This window comes from Varanus komodoensis, unplaced genomic scaffold, assembly GCF_004798865.1.
Source record: "Varanus komodoensis strain SLA01 unplaced genomic scaffold, ASM479886v1 scaffold12, whole genome shotgun sequence".
Taxonomy (NCBI): domain Eukaryota; kingdom Metazoa; phylum Chordata; class Lepidosauria; order Squamata; family Varanidae; genus Varanus; species Varanus komodoensis.
The window spans coordinates 11,342,407-11,356,594 of NW_025335349.1; the positions used below are offsets into that span (position 1 = coordinate 11,342,407).

General features: G+C 43.9%; 1 protein-coding gene across 1 annotated transcript; it reads left to right on the forward strand.

The window, feature by feature from the left end:
* Positions 1-7,760: 7,760 nt before the first annotated feature.
* On the forward strand, positions 7,761-8,942 carry TPBG (trophoblast glycoprotein). Its single transcript, XM_044421454.1, has one exon. It carries the CDS (start codon positions 7,761-7,763, stop codon positions 8,940-8,942), a length of 1,182 nt encoding a protein of 393 aa, XP_044277389.1.
* Positions 8,943-14,188: the final 5,246 nt, after the last annotated feature.

Sequence of the window (14,188 nt, forward strand, 5' to 3'; positions counted from 1 at the left end):
GTGCCCACCACCACCACCACCACCACCACCATCATCAAACATTTATACCCTTAAATCCATTTGGTATAGTGGTTAAGTGCGGGCCCAAGACTCAGGCCAACTGGGTTCTAGTCCCCACTTAGCCATGGGGACTTTGAGCTCCCAGCCCAACCTACCTTACAGGGTTGTGCTGTGAGAATAAGACCAAGAGAAGAAGAATTATGTAAGTCACCTTGAGTTCCTTGAGAGGAAAAAGGCACTTTTGTAATTGCATACTTTTAAAAATAAAAAATAAAAGGCACAATATAAATATAATAAATATTAATAAATATCCTTAGTGCAAGGGAGAGTATAAGTCCCACTGAGCTCAGACGGGATTACTTCTGAATAGACATATACAGGTTTGCATGAATAGACTCACTATACTTGTATAGTTGGTTTTCTGTGAGCTGTCCCAGCTATTTTAGGACATTCAAATTTCTTCAGTTAAGAAGTGCAATTGATCAGCAGATAGTGTACTATGCAGAGCAAAATGCTTTCATATAAATCTGGAAGTCCCATTAAATGTTTCAAAATACTTTTCTATTTTAATATCCACACTGACATTTTGTTAAATTAATTCAGAAATCCACGCTCATTTAGTAGCCTCTCATTAGCAGGCCTAGAAAACAAATCTGCACAGCCACCAATTTGCAGAGGACAATTAAATATATTCTGATAAACTCTTACAGAAATAGCTGAGGAAACTATGCAAAATATAGCAAATATAAAACACAGAGATAGAATAAAACCCCATGTCCATAATGAAATACATACCAAAGAAAATACTAATACAGACTCTCCATTAGATTAGGAATGCTTCAATTATAGTTTTTCTGGTAAAAGTGCATATTTGAAATTAAAAACAGGTAAAAATGTGTGTGTGCCCAATTTAATTGAACTGGCATAAACAAGTTTTCACTGGATATCCAATACCTCACCAGACTGGAAAGGTATTCAAAGTTTTCTATATACCCATAACTTGCAGTGCATAAGGGGAAACTAACCAAAAGAAGAACAAGTTGCTACCCACAAGACACAGTTCCAATGTAGCTAAGTGCCAAGAAAAGTGCTTCTCTACATGAGGTATTTAGTCCAGAACGTCATCTTCTGTTTTCTTTCTATAAGTAAGAGTGTGTCCTTTACATGTGTTTCCCCCGCACCCTTGCATGTTTCTTTCTTTGCCTTTTTCTACATTCTGCTAAACAACCATAAGGTGGCACTACAGTATAGAGCAACTACTGAAATACACAGGCTTGTTTTAGTGTAGTACCTGAAAGTTAGACTGAGTGCAAACAAACAAACAAAAAAAAAGGCTGAAAAACAGAGGAGAGGCCCTGGAAGATAACCTTGTGTAAAATCCCCACAAACTATCATGAAAAGACTCCTGAATGCACATTATGCTTCATGTAGACAAGCTCCTGGTTTTCTAGTTGCCCAATCCAAATAGGAAATATCTGTAGAGATCAGGCAGTATCACATGACCTACTCACTCTGACCTAGTGGTGCAACCCACTTTGGTGGTGTGGCATGTCTAGGTAGGATTCGTCTGGCCAGAACAATTTAACTGGCCCAAGACTAACTTTTGTGTGTAAGTTGTTGCTTGCAGCAACACTGTGCAGCTGATTTGCACTTCCTCCCTGCTGTGAATGCAGTGTAAGACAGTTTCTTACGGTCTCCTGGTCTGAGACATTAAACACGTGTCCCCCTGACACTCCAATGCATGGAATGGAGTTGTTTGCATGTAATGCAAAGCCACCATGGGCTACTTTTCCCCACAGATCTTAGCAGAAGACACCGGCTGCCACTGTGAATATGCAAGCAGTGCCAATGCACTCAGTTTGCCATCTCATGTGTACCTAACATCACGGGTTGTCTGAAGGGTATATAACCCTGAAATAACTCAGGGATTGTTTTTGGGCTATTTGACAGCAGCCCGACTCCTCAAACCAAGAGAAGCAGTGGAGGAGCAGTCCTGGATTGTGCAAAATGTATGAGGCAGTAGCAAGACTGTGCTTGTCATGTCTCCAAGTTCTGACAAGACCACTGCTCAGACCTCTAGAATCCGTATGTTTCCATTAGCACATTGCAAAATTTACAGTGGCAGGAAAAGGGTGACCCCCAGACTGTATGTCTAAAACATGCACACAATCCCTGTACTCCTAGGTTTAAAGGAAAACAGTGTGTCTCTGGCTGCCATGTCATCGAATTTTCTGTTGTACTCACAAGTGCTGCACAGGTATTGGCTTACACTAGCAGAATATCAAGGGCACTAGAGCACAGCCATAGTTCCTTCCCAACAGCTTAAGAGCAAAAAGGTGTTTGAGTTGCAGTTATTAACATGAGTGGAAATCAGAAACCCTTGCCAGTATACTACAACTCTTCCAGAGATCTCCTGGTAGCTCCAGATCTATTTATTCCTGACCTGCTCTCAATGGCACATGATCATCGCTAGTAGGAGTGCAGCTTTTTGCAGCGTCATTTTCATTATTCCCTATGGGCTTGGAAAAGAGAAGCCCCATGGAGTCCACAAAGGCTATGCCCCCAATCTGCCAGCGCAGATGTTCTCTGGCGTCAGTCCTGTGTCAGCCACAAAGGCCCTTCGTACGGAACTGATTGTCAGTGGGCCAGGATCCTGACAGAACTGCATTAATGGGCTTTTGTGTACCTGGGAATCCAGCCTATGATTACAGATGGACAGCTCAAAATTAGAGCTCAGCCGTCAGTCAGCAGACAACTGGCTGTCTCCTCCAAGTACCTCCTTAACTGCAAGCTGCCAGTTGCAATGTATGTTTTTAAAAGGATTTTGTTGATAACATTGTTTTGTAACCGTGTTATGAAATAAAGTGGCTGGATCACAATGAATATATAGCCGAACCGTCCCTCAGACACTTCCAGGCAGCAGAAACGGTCCTCTTAAATCAAAAGATTAAAAAATAAATATCCCCCTTGAAGTTTGTGCAGACAACAGAGAAGCCCGCTGGACAGGGGTGGACTTACAGGCAGGCAATGCAGGCAACAACCTGGGATGTCAGGTCTGGGAAGTGGAGTGTTGCCTGAACTATCCATTCATGAACAGAGACAAATAATACAAACAGTCCAATAGCAGCAGTAACTCTAGCAACATTGATTTGTGTGGCCATTATTTCATTCTTAATTGTGTAATATATTTAATGCTCTGGAGATCAGTGCCCACCCAAACAGTGTGCATGCCACTCACCAGATGCATGTGTGTCAATTTAGTCTACCAGGTGACCATTTCCCGCCAGCTTGGATTCTCCTGGGGATGCCTGGAGTTATTACCCAACATATCCAGAAGGCACAAGTATGGAGAAGCTGTCATAATGACAACAATAAATCATGTGTGTAGATTGTGTACCAAGATCCTGAAAGAGGGCTGCACATGCAATAGAAAAATTGGAAATCCAAAAGCTGAATAGATATAGGAGAAGTTGAAGACATTTCTCATCTTGAGTGTCATTTAGTCCACGACAGCCCAAGTCATGTTTGCCAGCAATACAGATCTCATTTTCCGAGTTTCTGGCAAGAAGGAAGTCATTTTCTTTCCTCCCTCTCAGGCACGGGCTTGATTTGATGTAATTGTGCCCTGCCTTTCTTCCAGGAAGTAGCACTCAAGGTGGCTTGCACAATTAAAACTGATTAAAACAATAAAATTATATATTAAAAAAACAAAGCAAGCCTAACATTTACAGATTAAAAATAGTTCAAAGGGATTGAAGGAGAGTGGGTGGAATACAATTGCAGTATGTACCTCTTACAGCTGTTGGTGTCTAAAGTGTCCTAGAAAAGGCCTCCTGGCTATATGAAGATTCAAGAAAGTATCTCGGTAGCTCATGATAGGTAATTCTTATGTAATATAGCATAAATCCTTGGCAATTAGCCATGTAGATTGAAGTTTATGGTAGTTGTAATGCAAAAATATCTGATTGGCACCACTGAGTCCCAAGGGTGCTCACATTTATGCATTTCAGTTGCCTATGTCTTTTCTTTATTGTTGACTTTTAACGGCAGCAATGAAGAAATTGAAATTGTGAAATAGTTTGCATACCTTGGCTCTATCATAAATTAAAATGGAGGCTGCATCCCAGAAATTAGAAGAAGACTGAGACTTGGAAGGGCAGCAGTGAAGGAACCAGAAAAGATCATCAAGTGTTGGGACATTTCTTGGAGACCAAAGCCAAGATCATTCACATTATTGTATTCCCAATCACTATGGGTGTGAAAGCTAGACAGTAAAGAAAGCTACTGAAAGAAAATGATGCTTTTGAAATTTAGCGCTGAATGAGAGCTTTTTTTAATATCCTGGACTTACAAAAAGATGGACAAGTAAGCCATCAAGTTCAAATCAAGCCAGAACTTTCCTTAGAAGCCAAAATGATGAAACTGAAGCTGTCATACCTCAAGCACTAAGAGAAGGCAAGATTCACTTGAGAAGACAATTGACAATTAATTGACAATTATTCTAGGGAAGTTAAATGCAGAAGAAAGCAAATACCAACCATGAGAAGGATCACTTCTGTAAAATAAAATGCAGCCCTGAGTTTACAAAAGCTGAGCAGGACTGTCAGGACAGCACGTTTTGGAGGCTTTCATTCATCGGCTCACCATACATTGGTGACAACTTGACAGCACGTAACAGCAACACTCTTTCTTTCCTAGATAAATTTATCTTGTCATGAGTGTGAAATCAGCACAGCAACTGAATGAATGTAAAAACAGAGTGCCTCTAGTCTTCTGTTACTGTATGAATAAATCTCTCTCTCTCCTCAGCATTCATCAGGCCCCACAGTGTGCGATCTAAGCCCATCCAGAAGAATTGGAAAAGACAGAAGAAGCCCCACACTTTGAATGTCTCTTTATCATATGGATGTTAAAATACAGGTAAGAGCAGAAATAAAACAGAGAAGCTACTCAGAGCTCTAGAGACTTCAGAACAGGTAACTTATGAAGTGCACAACGAAACCCAGAAGCAGATAGCAGCCACTGAAATGCAGAAATAACCAGGACTTGGTTCAAGGTAGAACGCACTAAGTTTACTTTAGTGAAAGCCACAGTGATAGCATCCATTGACTAAGAGCAGGGAAACCTGGGTTCAAATCCACTAATGGCTATATCCAATGTTAGGGCAAACCCATTAAGATGAATCAGCCATACATCAGATTAACATTAGATTCAACCTTCAGCTATGAAGCTTTCCAAGTGTCCCTTGGCTACACTGTCTCAGCCTAACATACCTTACAAGGTTGTTGTGAAGATAAAAGTGGTGCTCTTAGCGCTGCTCTTGTGCTTCTTTGGGGAAAACGACTAAACTGCTGCGAGGGGGCAGGGCATGATACTAGAAATCAGCCTCAGGAGCTGTGATACGATTAACACCGAAGAGAGAACATCTGACTCGTGCGGAGCGCCTTTCCTTTAGCTCCCCAAGGCCTCTTCCATCCACCGTGACATTTTCTAAAGGGCGCCCCCCCCCCCCGCCCCCGTTTAGCAGCGTCGCTGCTTCCCTAACACGAGCAGGAAGAGTACCAGGCGCCAGAGCGCTTCAACCAGCCGCTGGGAGAGGGGGGCAGAAAGGAAAAGCGCTCCATCACAGGAAGCGGCTCTGGCCGCCTCCCCGCCTGCCTGCCACCTTCTAGGAGGCCTCAGAAGAAGCCGGCGCTGGAACTGGGAGGCGAGAAAAATCCAGGCGCCACGGGGGCGTGGCGCGCTGGGTCGGGCGGCTGCCCCATCGCCGAGGCTGCCATTGGTTTGTCCTGGCGGCGGAGGTTGGGCCACGCATGGCCCAGGAGTGGGAGGGAAAGTTGTTGCATGCGCCATGCAGTTCTCACTCGGCGGTGGAGTTTGCACGGGACTAGTCGGAACGGGAGTTCCTGGCGTACGGAAGGACGGCCAGGTAAGGAGAGGCCCCCGCGGCCGCTTGTAAACTCTGCGATCCAGGAGGGAAGGGGGATCTTCCAGTGGCCTGGCCTAGAGCCAGACTGCTGACCGCCCTCCCGCAACGAGGGGAGAGCGAGAGTCTGCATCTGATGCTAGTGCGGCGCGATCCTGTGCCCGTTGTTGTGCAGGCAGCGCGTGCGGTTTGCTCTTGCCGGAAGAGTCACGGGGTGCGTAGCAAGGATGCCGCTCGGTCCTTTGCATCTTTGCCCGGGACTAAGGTCCGCTGAGTTCTGTGGAATTAGACGCTCGTGGGATGCTGATAGGTAACCTTCGGGAGGAGATCGTCTTCTTCGGAATGCGAAAAACGCTCCCGCCAACGCAGTTTCTTCCTGGTGGGGGGATTTAATGGAGGCAGGCAGGGAGGGGTTGGTCGGGGAAGAGGTACGAGGGAAAGCCGATACTTTCCATGGTGACACGCAGGCAGAACTTGCTAAAACTTGCACGATGGCATACAACGCGTTCGTGCAGGCTGGGAAAAGTAATCGCGCGAGTTCTGTGAGCCCAGCTGCCAACCCGGGTTAAAATACCACTCCCCGAAGTCGCTGAAAGGCGTGCAGGAAGCTCCCCTTGTTCTGTTCGTTGAGGATAGCACACCTTAAGTAAGTTTCCAAACGGCGGGGGTGTGGGGAAATTTTGTTGTGCAGTTGTCCGACTTTATAAACGACATTTTTCTCGGAAAGAGCATTAAATATTTCATCTTTCATTTGTAGTCCTCCCGTATTTTTCCAGCTCTTGTGTTTTTGTTCTTACCAGAAAAGAACAAAAGAAAAGAAACAAAACTGTTAAGGAGGAAAAGACAGAATAAACTGTATATGAGCTTTTGATTGATGGAAAGAAGGGTTGCCAAAGTACCTTAGTGACTGTAAGAATTTAGGCACCAGAGGTGGACCAAAGCACAGTTCCTTTAGCCCAGTCCTCAGTTTCCATTGCTGGGCCAGCTGAATGCATTTGAGAAACTGGAAGAGGAAGTCATGGCAATCCTTTTTTGTCCGAACAGCTCAAATTCAGATACACCTGGACTCTTTGTTATTGAGTTCAATTGTCTCTGCCTTGTTTGAGAGGGAAGGGAAGATGCATCCAGTCCCCCGTAGGTTCAATTTGTCATGTGTGGGCAATGAATAAAATTGAGCTAAATTAAGGCATCACTCATGCCGGTTTTGCAAGGTAGGAAATGGAAAAACAAATCCAAACTGTCTTTTTCAGTCAGGAACCATCATGATTGTATTCTACATCACTTCTGCCTCCCGTGTGTCCCCCTTCCAAGTCTGGTCTTTATGGCTTGACAGAGTAGAGTGGGGGAGATGAGCTTGGGAAGCGGTCTGAAGGAAGGAAGGTGAGAGAAGAAAAGTCTGAAAATGAATTTTGTTGCACTGAGGCTTGGCACAAATTGCTTCCTTGTGACTTTCATCTCCCCTTTCTGCTGCTGCTTTCAGGGTGGACTGGCCTTGGGAAGGAGGAAACAAAGGACTTCGACACCACCAAGGACCTCCAGAAGAACTTCAAGCAGGCAGTTCAGCTCAGCACTCTGGAGGGGGTTCCTGTCCTCAGCCCTGCTACCAGCCTGCTGCCCTGGGTAGGAAGGGAAGGGATCGCCCCCCCTCCCCCACTCCCCAGGGCCTTTGAATGCACCAGGAGGTGGACACTTTTTCCCAGGCTCCCTTTCTCTGGCACCCCCAGCTTGACACAGGCACCAGCAACTCAGCGAGTTCAGGAAAAGGGGCAGTGCCACATAGCAGGAGCCGCAGTGTGAGTGTGCCACAAGAAAGCCGGCTCCGGCAGAGGTGGTGATGCTGGGGTGCTCTCTTGGGGGTGCTGCACCCCCTACACCAGCTGGGGAAAGGCGAGGCACTAGGGGGCGTGAGCTCCTGCCGCTGCTGCTGCTTCTCCTGTCACGCCGGGTTTGGGCGCAGCAGCAGGGACCCTGCCCCAAGTTCTGTGAGTGCTCCGAGGTGGCCAGGACAGTGAAGTGCATCAACAAGAACCTGACCGAGGTGCCACCGCATCTGCCTCACTATGTGCAGAACCTCTTCCTCATGGGCAACAACATCAGTCACCTCTCGGCGGCCACGTTCCTCTCTGAGCCTCACCTAAACCTTAGCCACCTCAACCTCAGCAGCAATGGCCTGGAATGGGTGGACCACGAGACTTTTGCCAGGCTGCCCAGCCTGAAGCAGCTGGACCTCAGCAGCAATGCCCTGGTCGAGATCAGCCCCATGGCCTTTGGCAACACCAGCAGCCCCTTGGAGGAGCTGCATCTGGGCAGCTCCCTCTCTAACAATAGCCTGGTGACCGTCCTGGCCAAACTGCTCCAGAAGGGGACTTTCCTGAACTTGCAGCACCTGGATCTGTCCAGCAACAACCTGCTGTATCTGCCTGCAGGCATGCTTTCCCAGCTGCCCAGCCTGAGGCAACTGGACCTGCACAACAACTCCCTGCTGAGTTTGCGGAACGTGTCCTTTCGGAACCTCCATCAATTGCAGAGCTTCAACCTTGGTGACAACGCCCTCAAGTGCCTCAAGAATGACACTCTCCGGCAACTCCGCAGCCTTCCCAGGCTCACCATGCTCAACCTCAGCCGTAACTCCTGGGTCTGTGACTGTGACATCGAGGACATGGCCAGCTGGCTCAAGCACACTGACCAGGTGCAGGCCAAGGGAGCCCTCCTGTGCTCTTACCCTGAGGAGATGGAGAATCGCTCCTTGGTGAGCCTCGACTTTGCCCAGCTGAGCTGCCCCAAGCTCCCAGATAACCAGTCCCAGCTCCAGACTTCTTATGTCTTCCTCGGGATAGTCCTGGCCCTCATTGGTGCCATTTTCCTCCTGGTTTTATACTTGAACCGAAAAGGCATCAAAAAGTGGATGTACAATATCAGGGATGCCTGTAGAGACCACATGGAGGGATACCACTACAGGTATGAGATCAACGCAGACCCCAGGCTAACAAACCTCAGCTCCAATTCTGACGCCTGAAGAAGCACTGTGAGGAAGCAGGCTGAGCGCACAATAGCTATGCATGAAACGTAGACTGTAGCTTTACCCTTGTCCCATGCACGTCCTCGCCACCCCGTGCCACACCTTTGAGACCTCGCAGGCATACCGGCACCATGCAGAGAGTAGTGCCTACCTATACCCACAAAAGTCACACCTTTTAAAATTCTGAGGGTTATGATAGGTCTTATTCCCCAGAGTCCATGGTGCATGGTACCAGGCTGTACGTTAAGAAACATGCTGCTCTCTCCCTGCCTCTTTGCTTTGCAATTTGCTGCTAGCCCTTGCTTGGAGATTTCTCAACATACACGAAAGAAAAGGGACCTTTTCACTTCACCCTACCCCTGATGTTGCCAAATTGAGAAGTGCCACTCAACAAAGGCTGCTTCAGCATTTGGGAGAGGTGGCAAAATGTTTATCAATACCAATTTTGCTTTCATGCACCATAAGTTGTGGAGAATTCCATAGATTGTGTGCATATTTAGAACACACCTTCTTTGTTCAAAGAAGTAAATAAGATAGTAAGCATGCGAATAATATTTTACACAGCGTAGGTAAAAACTGAAAACCTCAGAATGGCTTTTACTGTTTGTAAAAGTTGCAAATGTTTGCAATTTACATGGAAAAGCAGGATTTTTTTTTAAAAAAAGAATCCCTATCAACTCCATATGAACTGAATTTGAACTGTTAAATAATTCAATAAATGTTCTTACAAGAACTTGTATTTTGCTGAAGTTGCTGTTTTAATGTACTAAGCTGGAAATGAAGCACAATATAGGATAAACATAGTTTCTTCTGTGGTAAATTCATGGCAAATGCCAAATCCTTCATTTATTAAGATGTTGCTTGAAACATTTTTGTCAATATACTTTATATTTTGAACACACTAGGAGTATGCAAAGCTATGCTAATTTGCCCTCGTTTATTAAATTGCAAGTGAACAGCTATTTCCTTTATTATACAATACCACTTTCCATGCCTTGTTCTAAACTATAGCAGTTCTTCAGTCGCTGCAAGTATGCAGTGATGGTCCATTAAATTGCTGCTATGATTCAAAATCTGCAATTCATAGAAGAGTCAATAAAACTGGTGGGATTTATTGCTGAATAATGGATAGAGTCTGTCCAAAGATTTGTACTTGTGCAGTCTGATCCCAGATATGTTTACTCAAAATTAAGCTCTGGTGAGTTCTTGATCCCAGGTATATGTGTGCTATCTTAAAGTCTTACGGATTTCAGTGGGATTGATTTAGGCATATGCTTAACGCCATCCTGTTGAAATCAGTTGGCCTTAAAAGTGCTTAACCATCATGGCTAATTTTGGAGTGATTGGTTGTAGTCATAAGCACAGATACTGCCTAATTTTATCCATGTTCTCTTGGAAGCTAAGTCCTGTTTGGCTTATTCTGATGCGCACAGAGATGTGGACTAGAAGATCACGCTGACATCAATGTGATTTAGATCTCGAACGGATGAAATGGTAATTCTGTGGATGGGGCACTTCAGACTTCAGAATGGAGTGATCTCACCACTGAACGCATCTCACATAGTTCCCTCACACAGAAAACTAGTATGTCAGGAAGAATGCTCCTAGCATTTGCCACCGCATTGGACGTTTCGAGAATGAGACAGAAGCTGCAAGTCAGTATGCTTAGGTTTTGTGGATGGGGGATTGCTTCTACTCAAAATGTTAAAGACAGTATTGAAGGAGTTGATTCTTCAGATCTCTGTAAATATATACAATGATGTGTATAGCAAGATCTCAAAACTACCTGGTATAATATATGTATTTATGTGGTTTATACTTTTAAACTGTGCATGGCTATGGCTGTATCTGAATTATAAGCAAAGATGTTCTTCAAGACCACATTTACTTCAGACCCTGCAGGCATTGTGAGCATGTATTTAGAAACAAACTGGAATGCATAAAATGTGGTGCCAATCTGTACAACAACTTTTAATAGAAGTCTAATAGACATAATTTAAGCTAAGCCTATTTATCAGTTCTTGGTAAGCTGTGAAGTAGGTCCCATACTTGGTTTTGCGTGTGAAAAAATTTTTCAGCTAGCCTTGATAAATAACTTTTTGAGGGAAGCTTAAGCTTATGCATGTCTTTTTGGAAATAGGCTCCAATGCATTCAGTGGCACGTAAGCTTATGTAAGAATGCATTGTAGCCTGATTAGAATTGTTCAAAGTTATGCAGAGCTTAACTTTGCAGTTAAATTCTGTAGAGCTTAACTTTCTGTAATTGGTTCTCTATATAAAGCAAAGTTTCTTATTTAGCTGACTTGCATAGTTATATTTTAAAGTCTAATTTAGGGATCAAGGAAAATAGTATCTACGCTACAGATTTGTTTTAAAGATGCATACATTTATTCTAACTGTAATCACTTTCTCATTTCTTATAAGCAGTTGTTTTTTGTAAAAACACAGCATGCACCAATTAAATACCATTTTAAGAATAGTGTAGTTGTTGAGCAAATTAGAAGTATTGTGGAATTTCCAAAGATACTTCAGTTTTCAGGAAACTTCAGAAAAACCAGTTTTTCTCCTTGTTGTGCCCTTGAATAAGTCCTGCACTGATTTCAGAAGCTGTTGTTTTCTGTTTGGAAGAACACTCAGCACTCCTCGGTTTCGTTTCTGCTGCTCTTAAGAAATATTGCAATGTAAATTATAGACTGTCCTGTGTAAAACATATACCAGCCAAACAAATGCATGTGTGAGCAGACTAAAAAAATAAATGCACGGAGACATCAATTTGTTAAGTGAAGGTCATATGCCATAATTGGGCCATATGCCATAATATGCATTTATGGTTTGGACTCTTGGATCAAAATCTTTTTCTTTAAAACACTGAACAAATTTACACTTTCTAACAGCGATGTACTGCTCTTATACCAACACCTGTTATTGTGAAATGAGAAACTTACCTTGGATGACCCAAAATTAATTCTAGCATTAAATTAATTAAAGATTTTCTGTTTCAGTTCTACTCGTCGCTTTGCCATGCATCTGTTAATAGGCAACACATTAGATTGTACTACTGCTTTCAGATTATATGTATCTAGAAGTGTTTGGAGAATAATAGGTAGAATTATATTTTATAGAATAATAGAGTAATATTGTACATGAAAAAGAATAACAGCATATAGTATACAATCGCATAGAAGCTGGAAATGTGTTATAATTTCCCCTCACCCCAGTACAGATAAAAATGATTTATTTATATCTTTTTCCTGGAGTTTGCTTGCGTGTTTGTTTTCTTGATACGATAGCTATTCAGCATGTTGTGACACAGAGAATGTTTCTTTGACAGGTGACAGAGCTTAGAGGGAGTTATAAGGTGTGTAACATGACATTTCTAAGAAAAGTGTGTTAGCACTGATTTATTTTTTAAGATCTTTTGGAGAATATTTATACCACCTCATCCAAATGGCAGAACTGAAATAAATCAGAGTTATTGGTTCATATGGAGTGATCAAATGCAAAAAAACTCAATTGACATGCACAGCATCAGAGTTCCTAGGTTATATATGTTCACGTAAAGTGACTTCTGTTAGGCAGATTTATTTATTTATTTAAAGCATTTTTATGCCGCCCCCTTTGCAACAAGCCTCGGGGCGGCTTACAAAGCAAATAAACAAATATTAAATAAAATTTAAAAAACCCGGATACATCTCGGCAGGTGTATAATAAATAAATAATAACAACAATTAACAGTTAAAATATCGTTTAAATAAAAAGGTCTTGGCCTGGCGCCAAAAAGCAAATTAACGAGATAGATGGTACTGTCTCATAGGACTGTAGCATTAAAAAGGCTATTTGAGGACAAGTGGGGTACTGCCCAACAGAAACAGAGATATTTAGAATCTGCGGCTCTTTGGGCAGCTTGTGCTGGTTGCCAAATCATTATGTACATTGAATAAAAGTTTTCTGGAACTCCAGATCCCTGTGACTTAGACCCACAAGGTCGATAGCACTCCAGTGACATCCTGCAGTTAACAAGGTTGGCGTGGACGTCCTGCTGCCCATTTGCTGTAAAATGTCCTCTGCGCCCAAACACAAATAGACAGGGGTGTTTACAGGGTGGGGGCCCCTCTGGATACACCTTAGGCCACTGCAGGCAGAGCCGTTGCAAGTGTCAGTGTTGTCCTGCATGTTGCTCCTTGTGTAGCTCTCATGCAACATGCACTCCTGTAGAAGTCGGCTCCTGCTGTATTGTGTCCTGGCCAAAGCAAAAGCCTCCTTTTCTATGTTGAGTTTGCATTCTATTAATACTTGAGTAAGCAGTCATGTGCCCTCTTTGTTTTCTAAAAGTGACACATGCCTTTTTAAAAAAGTTTAATCCTGGGACTAGATTCAGGTACAGATGGCCTTAATATAAGAGTGGGCAATAGGTGGCCCTCCAGATATTGTTGGGCTGTCGCTCCCAGCATCTCTCACCATTGGCTATGCTTGCTGGGGCTGATGGAAGGTGCAGTCCAACATCTGGAAGGTACATCCCATATCTCTGTCTTAATAAAATATGTGGGCTAGTGATTCCCCTGCCCAGTTCTAGCTAAGCCATGGTTTCCTCTAGCTTGGGTAGGGCATAGCAGACATGGGCAGCTGAGTTTGACCATTGTCCTGCCTGGTTCGGAATTGTCTATGATTAGGGGTAGGCAACTTGTGGCTTTCCACAAGTGGGGGGGGGGGAGCCTACCATTCCCATTAGCCAGAAAAACAACTGGTGAGGAGGGGCTGTAGGCCAAAACATCTGGAGACAACACCAGGTTAAACATTTATGCAGATAATACTCTGCATGTTTCCAGTCTGAGATTGTTTCTTGATCTGGAGATTTCAGAGATTCAAGCTGGGACTTAGTACTCTTGCTGTGAGCTCCACCCTTGTCTCTCGCTTGTTTCTCTGTAACTTGAGCCTAGCCTCTGGCTTGCATTCCAAACCTCTGATCATGTTTGCTCACTTGCAGTGTCTCTCTTGTTTCTTTCTAGGATGACAATTGTATCCCTCTAATTACTAATTGGATTATTAGGGTATATATACCCAATCAATGCACAATATAATAGTTTCTGCAAACTGAAGCTGTGCCTAGGTGTAGTGATTATGCCTATGTCCTTATTCCATCTGGAGATTTCCAATAGTCTTTCATCCATGCACAGATCAAAGGCAGACCCCTCCAGTGTGACCAGGGCATCATGCGGTCCTAAACCACTCTGCCACTTAGAGAA

Coding starts and splice junctions, on each gene's coding strand:
- TPBG (XM_044421454.1), top strand. CDS start 7,761: ATGCTGGGGTGCTCTCTTGGGGGTGCTGCACCCCCTACACCAGCTGGG.